The sequence below is a fragment of the Heptranchias perlo genome, chromosome 4 (assembly GCF_035084215.1).
Source record: "Heptranchias perlo isolate sHepPer1 chromosome 4, sHepPer1.hap1, whole genome shotgun sequence".
NCBI classification, from domain to species: domain Eukaryota; kingdom Metazoa; phylum Chordata; class Chondrichthyes; order Hexanchiformes; family Hexanchidae; genus Heptranchias; species Heptranchias perlo.
In genome coordinates, this window is record NC_090328.1 from 2,091,874 (window position 1) to 2,111,239 (window position 19,366).

The 19,366-nt window shown below is 49.8% G+C and overlaps 1 protein-coding gene across 1 annotated transcript in view; it reads left to right on the forward strand.

The window, feature by feature from the left end:
* oxct1a (3-oxoacid CoA transferase 1a) overlaps positions 1 to 19,366 on the forward strand; it is a 214,384-nt gene that overhangs the window by 149,799 nt on the left and 45,219 nt on the right. Inside the window, exons 4-7 of the mRNA XM_067982085.1 lie at positions 12,488 to 12,623; positions 13,922 to 14,071; positions 14,684 to 14,790; positions 18,413 to 18,473. Coding sequence (XP_067838186.1) covers positions 12,488 to 12,623; positions 13,922 to 14,071; positions 14,684 to 14,790; positions 18,413 to 18,473 — 454 coding nt within the window. The remainder of the gene's footprint in view (positions 1 to 12,487; positions 12,624 to 13,921; positions 14,072 to 14,683; positions 14,791 to 18,412; positions 18,474 to 19,366) is intronic.

Sequence of the window (19,366 nt, forward strand, 5' to 3'; positions counted from 1 at the left end):
GCTATGGACAGAGCTAAGCGATTCCACAACCAACGGATCAGATCAAAGCTCTGCAGTCCTGCCACATCCAGTCGTGAATGGTGGTGGACAATTAAACAACTAACTGGAGGAGGAGACTCTGTAAACATCCCCATCCTCAATGATGGCGGAGTCCAGCACGTGAGTGCAAAAGACAAGGCTGAAGCGTTTGCAACCATCTTCAGCCAGAAGTGCCGAGTGGATGATCCATCTCGGCCTCCTCCCGATATCCCCACCATCATGCAAGCCAGTCTTCGGCCAATTCGATTCACTCCACGTGATATCAAGAAACGGCTGAGTGCACTGGATACAGCAAAGGCTATGGGCCCTGACAATATCCCAGCTGTAGTGCTGAAGACTTGTGCTCCAGAACTAGCTGCGCCTCTAGCCAAGCTGTTCCAGTACAGCCACAACACTGGCATCTACCCGACAATGTGGAAAATTGTCCAGGTATGTCCTGTCCACAAAAAGCAGGACAAATCCAATCCGGCCAATTACCGCCCCATCAGTCGACTTTCAATCATCAGCAAAGTGATGGAAGGTGTCATCGACAGTGCTATCAAGCAGCACTTACTCCCCAATAACCTGCTCACCGATGCTCAGTTTGGGTTCCGCCAGGACCACTCTGCTCCAGACCTCATTACAGCCTTAGTCCAAACATGGACAAAAGAGCTGAATTCCAGAGGTGAGGTGAGAGTGACTGCCCTTGACATCAAGGCAGCATTTGACCGAGTGTGGCACCAAGGAGCCCTAGTAAAATTGAAGTCAATGGGAATCAGGGGGAAAACTCTCCAGTGGCTGGAGTCATACCAAGCACAAAGGAAGATGGTAGTGGTTGTTGGAGGCCAATCATCTCAGCCCCAGGGCTTTGCTGCAGGAGTTCCTCAGGGCAGTGTCCTAGGCCCAACCATCTTCAGCTGCTTCATCAATGACCTTCCCTCCATCATAAGGTCAGAAATGGGGATGTTTGCTGATGTTTGCACAGTGTTCAGTTCTATTCGCAACCCCTCAGATAATGAAGCAGGCCCCGCCCGCATGCAGCAAGACCTGGACAACATCCAGGCTTGGGCTCATAAGTGGCAAGTAACATTCACGCCAGACAAGTGCCAGGCAATGACCATCTCCAACAAGAGAGAGTCTAACCACCTTCCCTTGACATTCAGGGATGGGCAATAAATGCCGGCCTTGCCAGCGACGCCCACATCCCATGAACGAATAAAAAAAAAATCCATCACACTCCTGACTTGTGCCTTGTAGATGGTGGAAAGGCTTTGGGGAGTCAGGAGGTGAGTCACTCGCCGCAGAATACCCAGCCTCTGACCTGCTCTCGTAGCCACAGTATTTATATAGAATCATAGAATCATAGAAGTTACAACATGGAAACAGGCCCTTCGGCCCAACATGTCCATGTCGCCCAGTTTATACCACTAAGCTAGTCCCAATTGCCTGCACTTGGCCCATATCCCTCTATACCCATCTTACCCATGTAACTGTCCAAATGCTTTTTAAAAGACAAAATTGTACCCGCCTCTACTACTGCCTCTGGCAGCTCGTTCCAGACACTCACCACCCTTTGAGTGAAAAAATTGCCCCTCTGGATCCTTTTGTATCTCTCCCCTCTCACCTTAAATCTATGCCCCCTCGTTATAGACTCCCCTACCTTTGGGAAAAGATTTTGACTATCGACCTTATCTATGCCCCTCATTATTTTATAGACTTCTATAAGATCACCCCTTAACCTCCTACTCTCCAGGGAATAAAGTCCCAGTCTGTCTAACCTCTCCCTGTAAGTCAAACCATCAAGTCCCGGTAGCATCCTAGTAAATCTTTTCTGCACTCTTTCTAGTTTAATAATATCCTTTCTATAATAGGGTGACCAGAATTGTACACAGTACTCCAAGTGTGGCCTCACCAATGCCCTGTACAACTTCAACAAGACATCCCAACTCCTGCATTCAATGTTCTGACCAATGAAACCAAGCATGCTGAATGCCTTCTTCACCACCCTATCCACCTGTGACTCCACTTTCAAGGAGCTATGAATCTGTACTCCTAGATCTCTTTGTTCTATAACTCTCCCCAACGCCCTACCATTAACGGAGTAGGTCCTGGCCCGATTCGATCTACCAAAATGCATCACCTCACATTTATCTAAATTAAACTCCATCTGCCATTCATCGGCCCACTGGCCCAATTTATCAAGATCCCGTTGCAATCCTAGATAACCTTCTTCACTGTCCACAATGCCACCAATCTTGGTGTCATCTGCAAACTTACTAACCATGCCTCCTAAATTCTCATCCAAATCATTAATATAAATAACAAATAACAGCGGACCCAGCACCGATCCCTGAGGCACACCGCTGGACACAGGCATCCAGTTTGAAAAACAACCCTCGACAACCACCCTCTGTCTTCTGTCGTCAAGCCAATTTTGTATCCAATTGGCTACCTCACCTTGGATCCCATGAGATTTAACCTTATGTAACAACCTACCATGCGGTACCTTGTCAAATGCTTTGCTGAAGTCCATGTAGACCACGTCTACTGCACAGCCCTCATCTATCTTCTTGGTTACCCCTTCAAAAAACTCAATCAAATTCGTGAGACATGATTTTCCTCTCACAAAACCATGCTGACTGTTCCTAATTAGTCCCTGCCTCTCCAAATGCCTGTAGATTCTGTCCCTCAGAATACCCTCTAACAACTTACCCACTACAGATGTCAGGCTCACTGGTCTGTAGTTCCCAGGCTTTTCCCTGCCGCCCTTCTTAAACAAAGGCACAACATTTGCTACCCTCCAATCTTCAGTTAAGTTTCTGGTCAATGGTGACCCCCAGGATGTTGATGGTGGGGGATTCGGCGATGGTAATGCCGTTGAATGTCAAGGGGAGGTGGTTAGACTCTCTCTCGTTGGAGATGGTCATTGCCTGGCACTTATCTGGCACGAATGTTACTTGCCACTTATGAGCCCAAGCCTGGATGTTGTCCAGGTCTTGCTGCATGCGGGCTCGGACTGCTTCATTATTTGAGGGGTTGCGAATGGAACTGAACACTGTGCAATCATCAGCGAACATCCCCATTGCTGACCTTATGATGGAGGGAAGGTCATTGACGAAGCAGCTGAAGATGGTTGGGCCTAGGACACTGCCCTGAGGAACTCCTGCAGCAATGCCCTGGGGCTGAGATGATTGGCCTCCAACAACCACTACCATCTTCCTTTGTGCTAGGTATGACTCCAGCCACTGGAGAGTTTTCCCCCTGATTCCCATTGACTTCAATTTTACTGGGGCTCCTCGCTGCCACACTCGGTCAAATGCTGCCTTGATGTCAAGGGCAGTCACTCTCACCTCACCTCTGGAATTCAGCTCTTTTGTCCATGTTTGGACCAAGGCTGTAATGAGGTCTGGAGCTGAGTGGTCCTGGCGGAACCCAAACTGGGTATCAGTGAGCAGCTTATTGGTGAGTAAGTACTGCTTGATAGCACTGTCGACGACACCTTCCATCACTTTACATAGAAACATAGAAAATAGGAGCAAGAGTAGGGCATTCGGCCCTTCGGGCCTGATCCGCCATTCAAAATGATCATGGCTGATCGTCTAACTCAGTACCCTGTTCCCGCTTTTTCCCCATATCCCTTGATCCCTTTTGCATTAAGAAATATATCTATCTCCTTCTTGAATACATCTAATGACTTGGCCTCACTGCCTTCTGTGGTAGAGAATTCCACAGGTTCACCACCCTCTGACTGAAGAAATTTCTCCTTATCTCGGTTGTAAATGACATACCCCATATCCTGAGACTGTGACCCCTGGTTCTGGACTCCCCAGCTATCAGGAACATCCTCCCTGTATCTAGTCTGTCTCGTCCTGTTAGGATTTTGTATGTTTCGATGAGATCACCTCTCATTCTTCTAAACTCTAGTGAATATATGATGTGGAGATGCCGGTGATGGACTCGGGTGGACAAATGTAAGGAGTCTTACAACACCAGGTTATAGTCCAACAGTTTTATTTGAAAATCACAAGCTTTCGGAGACTTTCTACTTCGTCAGGTGAGTGTGGGATTCCATGAAAGGTACCGCATATATAGTCAGAGAACAATGCCTGGTGATTACAGATAATCTGGCCGTTTGTATATTCAGTAGTCGTGTATGTAATGTCTCTCTGTCTGAACACTATTCAACTCCTTTGATTGCCTTGATAACGGGCAGTTGGAAAGATTATCTGTAATCACCAGGCATTGTTCTCTGACGATATATGCGGTAACCTTTCATGGAATCCCACACTCACCTGACGAAGGAGGAAGCCTCCGAAAGCTTGTGATTTTAAATAAAGCTGTTGGACTATAACCTGGTGTTGTAAGACTCCTTACATCTAGTGAATATAGGCCTGGTCGACCCAATCTCTCCTCATACGTCAGTCCTGCCATCCCAGGAATCAGTCTGGTAAACCTTCGTTGCACTCTCTCCATGGCAAGGACATCCTTCCTCAGATAAGGAGACCAAAACTGCACATAGTACTCCAGATGTGGTCTCACCAAGGCCCTGTACAACTGCAGTAAGACATCCCTGCTCTTGTACTCAAATTCTCTTGCAATGAAGGCCAACATATCATTCGCCTTCCTAACTGCTTGCTGCACCTGAATGCTCGCTTTCAGTGACTGGTGTACAAGGACACCCAGGTCTCGTTGCACCTCCCCTTTTCCCAATCTATCACCATTCAGATAATAATCTGTCTTTCTGTTTTTACAACCAAAGTGGATAACCTCACATTTATCCACGTTATACTGCATCTGCCATGTTCTTGCCCACTCACCCAACTTGTCTAAATCACATTGGAGCCTCTTTGCATCCTCCTCACAGCTCACATTCCACCCCAGCTTTGTGTCGTCTGCAAACTTGGAAATATTACATTTAGTTCCCTCATCCAAATCATTGATATATATTGTGAATAGCTGGGGCCCAAGCACTGATCCCTGCGGTACCCCACTAGTCACTGCCTGCCACCCGGAAAAAGACCCGTTTATTCCTACTCTCTGTTTCCTGTCTGTCAACCAATTCTCAATCCATGCCAGTATATTCCCCACAATCCCATGTGCTTTAATTTTGCACACTAACCTCTTGTGTGGGACCTTATCAAAAGCCTTCTGAAAATCCAAATACACCACATCCACTGGTTCTCCCCTCTCTATTCTACTAGTTACATCCTCAAAAAACTCCAGTAGATTTGTTAAGCATGATTTCCCTTTCATAAACCCATACTGACTTTGTCCAATCCCGTTAATGCCTTCCAAGTGTTCTGTTATTGCATCTTTTATAATAAAGTCTAGCATTTTCCCCACTACTGATGTTAGGCTAACTGGTCAAAAGTTCCCTGTTTTTTTCTCTCCCTCCTTTTTTAAACAGTGGGGTTACATTTGCCACCCTCCAATCTGTAGGAACTGTTGCAGAGTCCATAGAATTTTGGAAGATGATCACCAATGCATCCACTATTTCCAGGGCCACTTCCTTTACTACTCTGGGATGTAGATTATCAGGCCCTGGAGATTTGTCAGCCTTTAGCCCCATTAATTTCCCAAACACTATATTTTTTACAAATACTGGTTTCCTTCAGTTCCTCCCCCTCACTAGACCCTTGGTTCCCTAACATTTCCGGGAGGTTATTTGTGTCCTCCTTTGTGAAGACAGAACCAAAGTATGTGTTTAATTGTTCTGCCATTTCTTTGTTCCCCATTATAATTTCCCCCATTTTTGACTGTAAGGGACCTACATTTGTCTTCACTAATCTTTTTCTCTTGACATATTTATAGAAGCTTTTCCAGTCAGTTTTTATGTTCCCTGCTAGTTTAGGAACACAGGAACAGGAGTAGGCCATTCAGCCCCTCATGCCTGCTCCGCCATTTGATAAGATCATGGCTGATCTGTGATCTAACTCCATATCCCTGCCTTTGGCCCATATCCCTTAATACCTTTGGTTGCCAAAAAGCTATCTATCTCACATTTAAATTTAGCAATTGAGCTAGTATCAATTGCCGTTTGCGGAAGAGAGTTCCAAACTTCTACCACCCTTTGTGTGTAGAAATGTTTTCTAATCTCGCTCCTGAAAGGTCTGGCTCTAATTTTTAGACTGTGCCCCCTACTCCTAAAATCCCCAACCGGCAGAAATAGTTTCTCTCTATCCACCCTATCCGTTCCCCTTAATATCTTATAAACTTCGATCAGATCACCCCTTAACCTTCGAAACTCCAGGGAATACAACCCCAATTTGTGTAATCTCTCCTCGTAACTTAAAGTCTTGAAATCCGGGTATCATTCTAGTAAACCTACGCTGCACTCCCTCCAAGGCCAATATGTCCTTCCGAAGGTGCGGTGCCCAGAACTGCTCACAGTACTCCAGGTGCGGTCTAACCAGGGTTTTGTATAGCTGCAGCATAACTTCTGCCCCCTTGTACTCTCGTCCTCTAGAAATAAAGGCCAGCATTCCATTAGCCTTATTGATTATTTTGTTTTATTCGTTCACGGGATGTGGGCGTCGCTGGCGAGACCAGCATTTATTGCCCATCCCTAATTGCCCTTGAGAAGGTGGTGGTGGATGTGGCAGGACTGCAGAGCTTTGATCTGATCCGTTGGTTGTGGAATCGCTTAGCTCTGTCTGTAGCATGTTGCTTCTGGTGTTTAGCACGCATGTAGTCCTGAGTTGTAGCTTCACCAGGTTGGCACCTCATTTTTAGGTACGCCAGGTGCTGCTCCTGGCATGCTCTTCTACACTCCTCATTGAACCAGGGTTGATCCCCTGGCTTGTTGGTAATGGTAGAGTGAGGAATATGCCGGGCCATGAGGTTACAGATTGTGCTGGAATACAATTCTGCTGCTGATGGCCCACAGCGCCTCCTGGATGCCCAGTTTTGAGCTGCTAGACCTATTCTGAATCTATCCCATTTAGCACGGTGGTAGTGCCACACAACACGTTGGATGCTGCCCTCAGTGCAAAGACGGGACTTCGTCTCCATGAGGACTGTGCGGTGGTCACTCCTACCAATACTGTCATGGACAGATGCATCTGCGACAGGTAGATTGGTGAGGACGAGGTCAAGTAGGTTTTTCCCTCGTGTTGGTTCGCTCACCACCTGCCACAGGCCCAGTCTAGCAGCTATGTCCTTCAGGACTCAGCCAGCTCGGTCAGTAGTGGTGCTACCGAGCCACTCTTGTTGAACTCTCCACTGGATGAGTGCAGCTCCAACTACACTCGAGAAGCTCGACACCATGCAGGACAAAGCAGCCCGCTTGTTTGGCACCCCATCCACCACCCTAAACATTCACTCCCTTCACCACCGGCGCACTGTGGCTGCAGTGTGTACCATCCACAGGATGCACTGCAGCAACTCGCCAAGGCTTCTTCGACAGCACCTCCCAAACCTGTGACCTCTCCCACCTCGAAGGACAAGAGCAGCAGGCACATGGGAACAACACCACCTGCACGTTCCCCTCCAAGTCACATACCATCCCGACTTGGAAATATATCGCCGTTCCTTCATCGTCGCTGGGTCAAAATCCTGGAACTCCCTTCCTAACAGCACTGTGGGAGAACCGTCACCACACGGACTGCAGCGGTTCAAGAAGGCGGCTCACCACCACCTTCTCAAGGGGCAATTAGGGATGGGCAATAAATGCTGGCCTCGCCAGCGACGCCCACATCCCGTGAATGAATTTTTAAAAGAAAAGCACACGCGTGGAAAGAGTAGTTGTGGTGTGGAGCTGCCACGACTGCTGCTCCCTCGGTGCCCTGAGTAAGGTGATGCTGACATTTCCATCTTTACTGAACCTCGAGTGGGGGAGAGGAAGGGAGATGAGTGCCCAGCCCACACCCCCCACCCCCACCCCCACCCCCATTCTGAGCGCTGAGCCAGCAGGGCACTGCTCCAGTGAGATTACAGAGAAGCCCCCTATTTTGGCTACTCTTTGTAGCCTTGCACACTGAGAGCGACTGCGACACGAACACATGTACGGGTCATGGCGATCCTGGGGCCGCTAACGCAATGGGCAGCAACTCCACGTGTGTGCAGGCTCCCAGAACTCCAGTCACCGGTCGGCCAGATTAAGGCTCATCAAGTGCAGAGTCGGCCTCAGGCCTCCGCACATGAAGAGCTGCTGTCCAATGCGTTATCGGCCCCACCATCTCCATGACCTGTGTACACGTGCATTGTACGGTCCCACTCAGTGTGTGCGCGTCCGCGGCCTGCCTGCTCTAGGGGTGCGCGCGTCCGCGGCCTGCCTGCTCTCGGGGTGCGCGCGTCCGCGGCCTGCCTGCTCTCGGGGTGCGCGCGTACGCGGGCTGCCTGCTCTCGGGGTGCGCGCGTCCGCGGGCTGCCTGCTCTCGGGGTGCGCGCGTCCGCGGGCTGCCTGCTCTCGGGGTGCGCGCGTCCGCGGGCTGCCTGCTCTCGGGGTGCGCGCGTCCGCGGGCTGCCTGCTCTCGGGGTGCGCGCGTCCGCGGGCTGCCTGCTCTCGGGGTGCGCGCGTCCGCGGGCTGCCTGCTCTCGGGGTGCGCGCGTCCGCGGGCTGCCTGCTCTCGGGGTGCGCGCGTCCGCGGGCTGCCTGCTCTCGGGGTGCGCGCGTACGCGGGCTGCCTGCTCTCGGGGTGCGCGCGTCCGCGGGCTGCCTGCTCTCGGGGTGCGCGCGTCCGCGGGCTGCCTGCTCTCGGGGTGCGCGCGTCCGCGGGCTGCCTGCTCTCGGGGTGCGCGCGTCCGCGGGCTGCCTGCTCTCGGGGTGCGCGCGTCCGCGGGCTGCCTGCTCTCGGGGTGCGCGCGTCCGCGGGCTGCCTGCTCTCGGGGTGCGCGCGTCCGCGGGCTGCCTGCTCTCGGGGTGCGCGCGTCCGCGGGCTGCCTGCTCTCGGGGTGCGCGCGTCCGCGGGCTGCCTGCTCTCGGGGTGCGCGCGTCCGCGGGCTGCCTGCTCTCGGGGTGCGCGCGTCCGCGGGCTGCCTGCTCTCGGGGTGCGCGCGTCCGCGGGCTGCCTGCTCTCGGGGTGCGCGCGTCCGCGGGCTGCCTGCTCTCGGGGTGCGCGCGTCCGCGGGCTGCCTGCTCTCGGGGTGCGCGCGTCCGCGGGCTGCCTGCTCTCGGGGTGCGCGCGTCCGCGGGCTGCCTGCTCTCGGGGTGCGCGCGTCCGCGGGCTGCCTGCTCTCGGGGTGCGCGCGTCCGCGGGCTGCCTGCTCTCGGGGTGCGCGCGTCCGCGGGCTGCCTGCTCTCGGGGTGCGCGCGTCCGCGGGCTGCCTGCTCTCGGGGTGCGCGCGTCCGCGGGCTGCCTGCTCTCGGGGTGCGCGCGTCCGCGGGCTGCCTGCTCTCGGGGTGCGCGCGTCCGCGGGCTGCCTGCTCTCGGGGTGCGCGCGTCCGCGGGCTGCCTGCTCTCGGGGTGCGCGCGTCCGCGGGCTGCCTGCTCTCGGGGTGCGCGCGTCCGCGGGCTGCCTGCCCTTGAGTCCACCCCCCACCCTCTTTCTGTCTGTTCGTTCACAGTGTAAGTGGAAAGCTTTTAGAAGCGAATTTTGCCCCAATTTTCTCTTCTCCCCTGAAGTTGCTGGATTGTGTGGGGCTGCCCCCAGCCCCTGGCCACTCCAAAGAGCCTAGACAGCAAGTGTGGAAAGAAAATTTGACCCTGACGAGTACCTCAGCCAAGCCCATTCTTATCCTCACTTGACATTCACACATCTGCACTTTTTAGCTGACTCACTTGATAGTGATCAGGGGCCTGGCTGATTTCTCCCTCCCTATGCTCTGCTTGTTACGATTGATTTGTGTGGCTCAGGACACAGTGTTCCCAGGTGAGGAGGGAGGGATGTATTATGGAGACTGAAAACTCAATGCCTAAGCACACACGAGCAGCCCTCTCACTATAACCTGCCTGTGACTGATCTTAACCCGACAGAGCTGTGACTGCAATTTTCTGCTACTTTAAGAAATGAGCTAATGGATCCCATTCTGTAGTCAATGTTTTATGTTATTGGTGTTTACCCAAGCAGGACTTGAGATGGTAATCTCGGCGAACACTGATTGCAGTACTCAGCGAGTGCAGCATTGTTAAAGGTGCCCACCTTCAGATGACACGTTAATCCAAACCCTTCCTTGAAGACAAGGAAGGACTTCTCCCAGGGTCGTGACCAATGTTCTCCCTCGACCAACACCACCAAAAACAGATTGACTGGTCGTAAGTCTGATTGAAGCCTCTGCAATCTTGGCGCCAGATTCATCCCTGACATGAGCTTCTGACCCCATATCTGCTCCAGCACAAAGTCCACCTACTTCCACCTTCACAACATCACCCTCCCCACTCCTGCCTCAGTCCATCCGCCGCTGAAACCCTCATCCGTGCCTTTGTCATAATCCCAGAACTGACTGTTCCAATCCTCCGCTCTCCATAAACATTGCCATTGGCGGCCGTGCCTTAAGACCATAAGAGATAGGAGCAGGAGTAGGCCATTCGGCCCCTCGAGCCTGCTCCGCCATTCAATGAGATCATGGCTGATCGGATTTTTACCTCAACTCCACTTTCCCGCCCTTTCCCCATATCCTTTGACTCCCTTGCTGATCAAAAATTTGTCTAACTCAGCCTTGAATGTATTCAATGAATCAGCCTCCACAGCTTTTTGGGGTAAAGAATTCCAAAGATTCACGACCCTCTGGGAGAAGAAATTCCTCCTCATTTCCGTCTTAAACGGGCGACCTCTTATTCTGAGACTATACCCCCTAGTTTTAGATTCCCCCATGAGGGGTAACATCCTCTCAGCATCTACCCTATCGAGTCCCCTCAGAATCTTGTATGTTTCAATAAGATCTCCTCTCATTCTTCTAAACTCCAATGAGTATAGACCCAATCTGTTTAATCTTTCCTCATAAGACAACCCTTCCATACCCGGAATCAACCGAGTGAACCTTCTCTGAACTGCCTCCAATGCAAGTATGTCCTTCCTTAAATAAGGGCACCAGAACTGTACGCAGTACTCCAGGTGTGGTCTCACCAGCACCCTGTACAGTTGTAGCATGACTTCCCTGCTTTTATACTCCATCCCCTTAAAAATAAAGGCCAATATTCCATTTGCCTTCTGGATTACCTGCTGCACCTGTATGTTGACTTTTTGTGTTTCATGTACGAGGACACCCAGATCCCTCTGTACCGCAGCATTTTGTAGTATTTCTCCATTCAAATAATATTTTGCTTTTTTATTTTTCCTCCCAAAGTGGATGACTTCACATTTTCCCACATTATATTCCATCTGCCGAATTTTTGCCCATTCGCTTAACCTGTCAATATCCCTTTGCAGACACTTTGTGTCCTCATCACAACTTGCTTTTCCACCTATCTTTGTATCATCAGTAAATTTGGCCACAAGACACTCTGTCCCTTCATCCAAGTCATTGATCTATATTGTAAATAGTTGAGGCACCAGCACTGATCCCTGCGGCACCCCACTAGTTACAGATTGCCATTTTGAAAATGACCCTTTTATCCCGACTCTTTGTTTTCTGTTAGTTAGCCAATCCTCTATCCATGCCAGTATATTACCCCCAACACCATGAGCTCTTATCTTGTGCAGTAATCTTTAATGTGGCACCTTATCGAATGCCTTTTGGAAATCCAAATATACTGCATCCATTGGTTCCCCTTTATCCACCCTGCCCGTTACTTCCTCAAAGAACTCTAATAAATTTGTCAGACACGATTTCCCCTTCATACAATCAAGGAGAGTCAACATGGTTTTATTATGAGTGTCCAAATGTCCTGCTATTACTTAATAATGGATTCTAGCATTTTCCCAGTGACAGATGTCAGGCTAACTGGTCTATAGTTACCTGCTTTCTGTCTCATTCCCTTCTTGAATAGGGGTGTTACGTTTGCGGTTTTCCAGTCTGCTGGGACCTTTCCAGAATCTAGTGAATTCTGGAAGATTACAACCAACGCATCCACTATCTCTGTAGCCACTTCCTTTAAGACCCTTCGGCCATCTGGCCCGAAGCTCAGGAATTCCCTCCCTAAACATCTCCTGTTGTCCATCTCTCCTCCTCTATGACCATACTGAAGACCCGTCTCTGATCAAGGTTTTGGTCACCCTTCCCAATATCAGTTTTAATCAGAATTCCCTCTGACCTCATGCGGTGAGAGGGAAAATGGGGACAGTGACGGATGTGGCACTGTGAACCGTCACATTCTGACACCGCCCCCTTTCGATTGCCCCACGATTGATTGATTTATATGATGGTAGAAGGCATGCTTTGCATGTGCAGGCAGATCTTTTGTGCACAGGGGTGTTTGGGATGTGGAGGACGGAGAACAGCTGTGTGCCCCTGGGTGGGTTGGGGGAGAAAGTCTGAATACAGGTACTTAAAATCCACAACTCCTGACAGTTCTGCTCGCCGTGGCTTCTGGGTGAGGTGTGGGAGTCACAGTTATGACTCTGAATCTCTCCCCTGTTGGCCTCCGTACAGAGTGGATAATTTCGGCCTGGGGCTTCTGCTGCACACCAAGCAGATCAGACGGATGGTCGCATCGTACGTGGGTGAGAATGCAGAGTTTGAGCGACAGTACCTCTCCGGGGAGCTGGAGGTCGAGCTGACACCACAGGTGAGAAATGTCTCTCGGAGTTAATGGCAGTTGAAATTTTGTTGTTGAAATCAGTGAAGTGTTTGATGTACTGGCAGAAGTGAATGGAGCAGTGTGTCAGATAGACACTGACCTTTCACCCCAGGGACCCAGGAGGAGATCCAGCGCAGGCTGACGGGATGAAAGTCTCTCTCGTTCCCTCCCCGCCCCTCCCAAGCCTTGCTAGCTCGAAGAGCCCTAGGGAAGTAAAATTGATCTTGAAACAGCTTCAGCTGCCCAGAATTAAATGACCAATATCACTCAGAGGGTAAAGATGGGTTTGGAGGGAAACCAAAATATCAAATAATGCAGCATGGGGTGCTGCTGAGATTTGGGTTCAGGTATATCATTCAATAGGGAGCTTTACTCTGTATCTAACCCGTGCTGTACCTGCCCTGGGAGTGTTTGATGGGACAGTGTAGAGGGAGCTTTACTCTGTATCTAACCCGTGCTGTACCTGCCCTGGGAGTGTTTGATGGGACTGTGTAGAGGGAGCTTTACTCTGTATCTAACCCGTGCTGTACCTGCCCTGGGAGTGTTTGATGGGACAGTGTAGAGGGAGCTTTACTCTGTATCTAACCCGTGCTGTACCTGCCCTGGGAGTGTTTGATGGGACAGTGTAGAGGGAGCTTTACTCTCTGTCTAACCCGTGCTGTACCTGCCCTGGGAGTGTTTGATGGGACAGTGTAGTGGGAGCTTTACTCTGTATCTAACCCTGTACCTGCCCTGGGAGTGTTTGATGGGACAGTGTAGTGGGAGCTTTACTCTGTATCTAACCCGTGCTGTACCTGCCCTGGGAGTGTTTGATGGGACAGTGTAGAGGGAGCTTTACTCTGTATCTAACCCTGTACCTGCCCTGGGAGTGTTTGATGGGACAGTGTAGAGGGAGCTTTACTCTGTATCTAACCCGTGCTGTACCTGCCCTGGGAGTGTTTGATGGGACAGTGTAGAGGGAGCTTTACTCTGTATCTAACCCTGTACCTGCCCTGGGAGTGTTTGATGGGACAGTGTAGAGGGAGCTTTACTCTCTGTCTAACCCTGTACCTGCCCTGGGAGAGCTGGAGGTTGACACTGGAGCCTGAAATAGAAAGTTACGTTTACCTTGTTGAGGTGAAAGGAAACCTGTGATAAAGTTGAGGTGGATGCAGCTGAAAGCCGCTCGGCCATCCTGGTTCCCGTATCGGTGTACTCCTCAGGTTTTTACAGTGACGCTGTGATAGGATGCTCTTGCACATGGGCAATGGTTTCTGGCCGACCATTCACTCACCTTTTCCTCTTAGGGAACTTTGGCGGAAAGAATTCGAGCTGGCGGTGCGGGCATCCCAGCATTCTTCACTCCTACAGCGTATGGCACACTGATTGAAGAAGGAGGGGCGCCAATAAAGTACAATAAGGATGGCAGTATCTGCATCGCCAGTGAACCCAGAGAGGTAAGAGCTCCCGTCTGCTGCTCTTTCTTTTCCCCCATTTTTTTGTTAATCAATCTCAGAATGTGGGCACCGCTGGCAAGGCGGGCATTTATTACCTTTCCCTCGCTGCCCACGGTTTGATGCACTCGAGCAGCTTTCTGGGCCACTTCAGAGGGAGTTAGGAATCAACCGCATCGGTGTGGGCCTGGAGTCACGTGTAGGCCAGACCGGATAGGGTCGGCAACTTTCCTTCCCGAAAGAACAGTTCCATGAACCAGTTGGGATTTTGCAATAATCTGACCGCTTCATGGTTACTTGGCAGGACGCTGGGAGGTCTTGCTGCTGCTCTTCAAATAGTGGCATGGCATTGTTTACAATCCGCCTGAACAAGCAGACGTGGCCTCGGTTTAACACTGTATAATTTAGGCCCATCGTGTGCAATTTAGTTGTCAAGTATAAAAGTGCGAAAATGAACCGCATTAGGTTGGTGTACAACCTATAGCCCCCTCCCCCCAGCTCGTCCTCTCTCTGTCGCCCCCACCCCAACCCCAACACCCTGGCTCGCTCCCTCTCGCTGGGTTTGCATCTAGAGATCCTGTGGTTTGATGACTTTATGTTTTCCTTTGTCTCCAGGTGCGGGAATTCAATGGTCGAAACTATATCTTGGAGAAAGGGATCACCGGGGACTTTGCGCTCATTAAAGCCTGGAAAGCGGACAGGGCCGGGAACGTTGTATTCAGGTAATTGGCTCTTCAGCTGCACAGGGTCCCATTGCAAAGCAGTCAGTTGGGATAGAGCTGGAGATGTTACTTTCTGCTAAGTTAAACATTGTCTGTGCTGAGATAAACCGAGCTCCGGGTTTAAACATTGTCTGTGCTGAGATAAACCGAGCTCCGGGTTTAAACATTGTCTGTACTGAGATAAACCTAGCTCCAGGTTTAAACATTGTCTGTACTGAGATAAACCTAGCTCCAGGTTTAAACATTGTCTGTACTGAGATAAACCGAGCTCCAGGTTTAAACATTGTCTGTACTGAGATAAACCTAGCTCCAGGTTTAAACATTGTCTGTACTGAGATAAACCGAGCTCCGGGTTTAAACATTGTCTGTACTGAGATAAACCGAGCTCCAGGTTTAAACATTGTCTGTACTGAGATAAACCGAGCTCCGGGTTTAAACATTGTCTGTACTGAGATAAACCGAGCTCCGGGTTTAAACATTGTCTGTACTGAGATAAACCGAGCTCCGGGTTTAAACATTGTCTGTACTGAGATAAACCGAGCTCCAGGTTTAAACATTGTCTGTACTGAGGTAAACCTAGCTCCAGGTTTAAACATTGTCTGTGCTGAGATAAACCGAGCTCCGGGTTTAAACATTGTCTGTACTGAGATAAACCGAGCTCCGGGTTTAAACATTGTCTGTACTGAGATAAACCGAGCTCCGGGTTTAAACATTGTCTGTACTGAGATAAACCGAGCTCCAGGTTTAAACATTGTCTGTACTGAGATAAACCGAGCTCCGGGTTTCAGCATTGTCTGTACTGAGATAAACCGAGCTCCGGGTTTAAACATTGTCTGTACTGAGGTAAACCTAGCTCCAGGTTTAAACATTGTCTGTACTGAGATAAACCGAGCTCCAGGTTTAAACATTGTCTGTACTGAGATAAACCGAGCTCCGGGTTTAAACATTGTCTGTGCTGAGATAAACCGAGCTCCGGGTTTAAACATTGTCTGTACTGAGATAAACCTAGCTCCAGGTTTAAACATTGTCTGTACTGAGATAAACCGAGCTCCGCGTTTAAACATTGTCTGTGCTGAGATAAACCGAGCTCCAGGTTTAAACATTGTCTGTACTGAGATAAACCGAGCTCCGGGTTTAAACATTGTCTGTACTGAGATAAACCGAGCTCCGGGTTTAAACATTGTCTGTACTGAGATAAACCGAGCTCCGGGTTTAAACATTGTCTGTACTGAGATAAACCGAGCTCCGGGTTTAAACATTGTCTGTACTGAGATAAACCTAGCTCCAGGTTTAAACATTGTCTGTACTGAGATAAACCGAGCTCCGGGTTTAAACATTGTCTGTACTGAGATAAACCGAGCTCCGGGTTTAAACATTGTCTGTACTGAGATAAACCGAGCTCCGGGTTTAAACATTGTCTGTGCTGAGATAAACCGAGCTCCAGGTTTAAACATTGTCTGTACTGAGATAAACCGAGCTCCGGGTTTAAACATTGTCTGTACTGAGATAAACCGAGCTCCAGGTTTAAACATTGTCTGTGCTGAGATAAACCGAGCTCCGGGTTTAAACATTGTCTGTACTGAGATAAACCGAGCTCCGGGTTTAAACATTGTCTGTACTGAGATAAACCGAGCTCCGGGTTTAAACATTGTCTGTGCTGAGATAAACCGAGCTCCAGGTTTAAACATTGTCTGTACTGAGATAAACCGAGCTCCGGGTTTAAACATTGTCTGTACTGAGATAAACCGAGCTCCGGGTTTAAACATTGTCTGTACTGAGATAAACCGAGCTCCGGGTTTAAACATTGTCTGTACTGAGATAAACCGAGCTCCAGGTTTAAACATTGTCTGTGCTGAGATAAACCGAGCTCCGGGTTTAAACATTGTCTGTACTGAGATAAACCGAGCTCCGGGTTTAAACATTGTCTGTACTGAGATAAACCGAGCTCCGGGTTTAAACATTGTCTGTGCTGAGATAAACCGAGCTCCAGGTTTAAACATTGTCTGTACTGAGATAAACCGAGCTCCGGGTTTAAACATTGTCTGTACTGAGATAAACCGAGCTCCGGGTTTAAACATTGTCTGTACTGAGATAAACCGAGCTCCGGGTTTAAACATTGTCTGTGCTGAGATAAACCGAGCTCCAGGTTTAAACATTGTCTGTACTGAGATAAACCGAGCTCCGGGTTTAAACATTGTCTGTACTGAGATAAACCGAGCTCCGGGTTTAAACATTGTCTGTACTGAGATAAACCGAGCTCCGGGTTTAAACATTGTCTGTACTGAGATAAACCGAGCTCCAGGTTTAAACATTGTCTGTGCTGAGATAAACCGAGCTCCGGGTTTAAACATTGTCTGTACTGAGATAAACCTAGCTCCAGGTTTAAACATTGTCTGTACTGAGATAAACCGAGCTCCGGGTTTAAACATTGTCTGTACTGAGATAAACCTAGCTCCAGGTTTAAACATTGTCTGTGCTGAGATAAACCGAGCTCCGGGTTTAAACATTGTCTGTACTGAGGTAAACCTAGCTCCGGGTTTAAACATTGTCTGTACTGAGATAAACCTAGCTCCAGGTTTAAACATTGTCTGTACTGAGATAAACCGAGCTCCAGGTTTAAACATTGTCTGTACTGAGATAAACCTAGCTCCAGGTTTAAACATTGTCTGTACTGAGATAAACCGAGCTCCGGGTTTAAACATTGTCTGTACTGAGATAAACCTAGCTCCAGGTTTCAGCATTGTCTGTACTGAGATAAACCTAGCTCCGGGTTTAAACATTGTCTGTACTGAGGTAAACCGAGCTCCGGGTTTCAGCATTGTCTGTACTGAGATAAACCGAGCTCCGGGTTTAAACATTGTCTGTACTGAGGTAAACCGAGCTCCGGGTTTCAGCATTGTCTGTACTGAGGTAAACCTAGCTCCGGGTTTCAGCATTGTGTGGCAAGTGGGGGCTTTTTTTTTTATTCGTTCATGGGATGTGGGCGTCGTTGGCGAGGCCGGCATTTATTGCCCATCCCTAATTGCCCCTGAGAAGGTGGTGGTGAGCTGCCAGCTCAGTTCACTTGCACGGTTCACGGTACTAAAGGGATAGGGATTGACCACAGAACGGGAGGGGAATCGAAGGGTGAGTTGGGTGTAGTTTTACTCGGAAGTATAGGCTGAGACACTGGACAAAGGATGCTTCCATCCCTTCAGTCTAACCCAGGGCCCTGAGGTGAAAGGCCAGTGTCTAACCCAGGGCCCTGAGGTGAAAGGCCAGTGTCTAACCCAGGGCCCTGAGGTGAAAGGCCAGTGTCTAACCCAGGGCCCTGAGGTGAAAGGCCAGTGTCTAACCCAGGGCCCTGAGGTGAAAGGCCACTCGTTTGTGTATGGTTGTCGGGTGAGGACAGGATTGGGCTCAATTGTGATTCCGCCAGGGTTGAATAGCTGCCTACACTGACCATCTCGGGGTCACAGGTAAAGAATGGCCACTTTGCTGAGGTATCGGAGGGTGTTTTTTGTCTGTGGAACTGTCCCAAGTAAGAGACAGGAGACGTTCACAGACCTGGCCTGTGAAGACTGCCTTGGGATTGGCTAAGTTCTACAGGACTGCCCTCTCACAACTGTCTGTTCTTTTTCAGGAAAACTGCACGGAACTTCAACCACCCCATGTGTAAAGCTGCCAGAGTGACTGTGGTGGAGGTACCTGTCTGTCTGTGCATGTGTAGAGGGAACTTCACTGAGAGACAGTGTGCACATGTGTATCTGAGAGAGTGATAGACAGACAGAGGATCGCCAATCATTAAAACGGCCCTCAATCCCTCACCGACGGGGCCTAAATGCAGCCATCAATCAGCTGCCTGCTCCCATCTCAGTGTGTGTGAGTTGGCCCTTCACACACCAGGCATAGAGAGGGGGGTAGCCTAGCAACCAACGCTGCACATCTGTCACTGATCTGCGTCTGGGAGAATCACAAGTTGCTGCTGTTCAGAGGTGGAGCTGGCAGAGATGGGAACTTTGTGTTTTGATGTTTGATTTGCTGGTTCTGATTAACAGTGAGGCCAAAAATTCTTTGAAGAATAACAGTTTGATGTGCTGGTTTAATTCAGTCACACGTTCCATTGCGTGGTCACTGGCAGACTCCGCGAGGCCTGTCGCCAGAGTGAACTCATCCACTGTTGCACTCTCAGCCATGGCAAACAGCACAATTGTGCTTCCGACGAACATCACAAATTATCTGAGCTCATTGTTGAGAAATCTACTCATCCAGTATGGAATAACTGGGAAATAAAGGGCCGGGCTGTGTTTAGCCTCACTGAACATTGTTGCACATCAAAATGAGGCATCTTAGTGCATCAAACACTCCCCAGGGCAGGTACAGCACGGGTTAGATACAGAGTAAAGCTCCCTCTACACTGTCCCATCAAACACTCCCAGGGCAGGTACAGCACGGGTTAGATACAGAGTAAAGCTCCCTCTACACTGTCCCATCAAACACTCCCAGGGCAGGTACAGCACGGGTTAGATACAGAGTAAAGCTCCCTCTACACTGTCCCATCAAACACTCCCAGGGCAGGTACAGCACGGGTTAGATA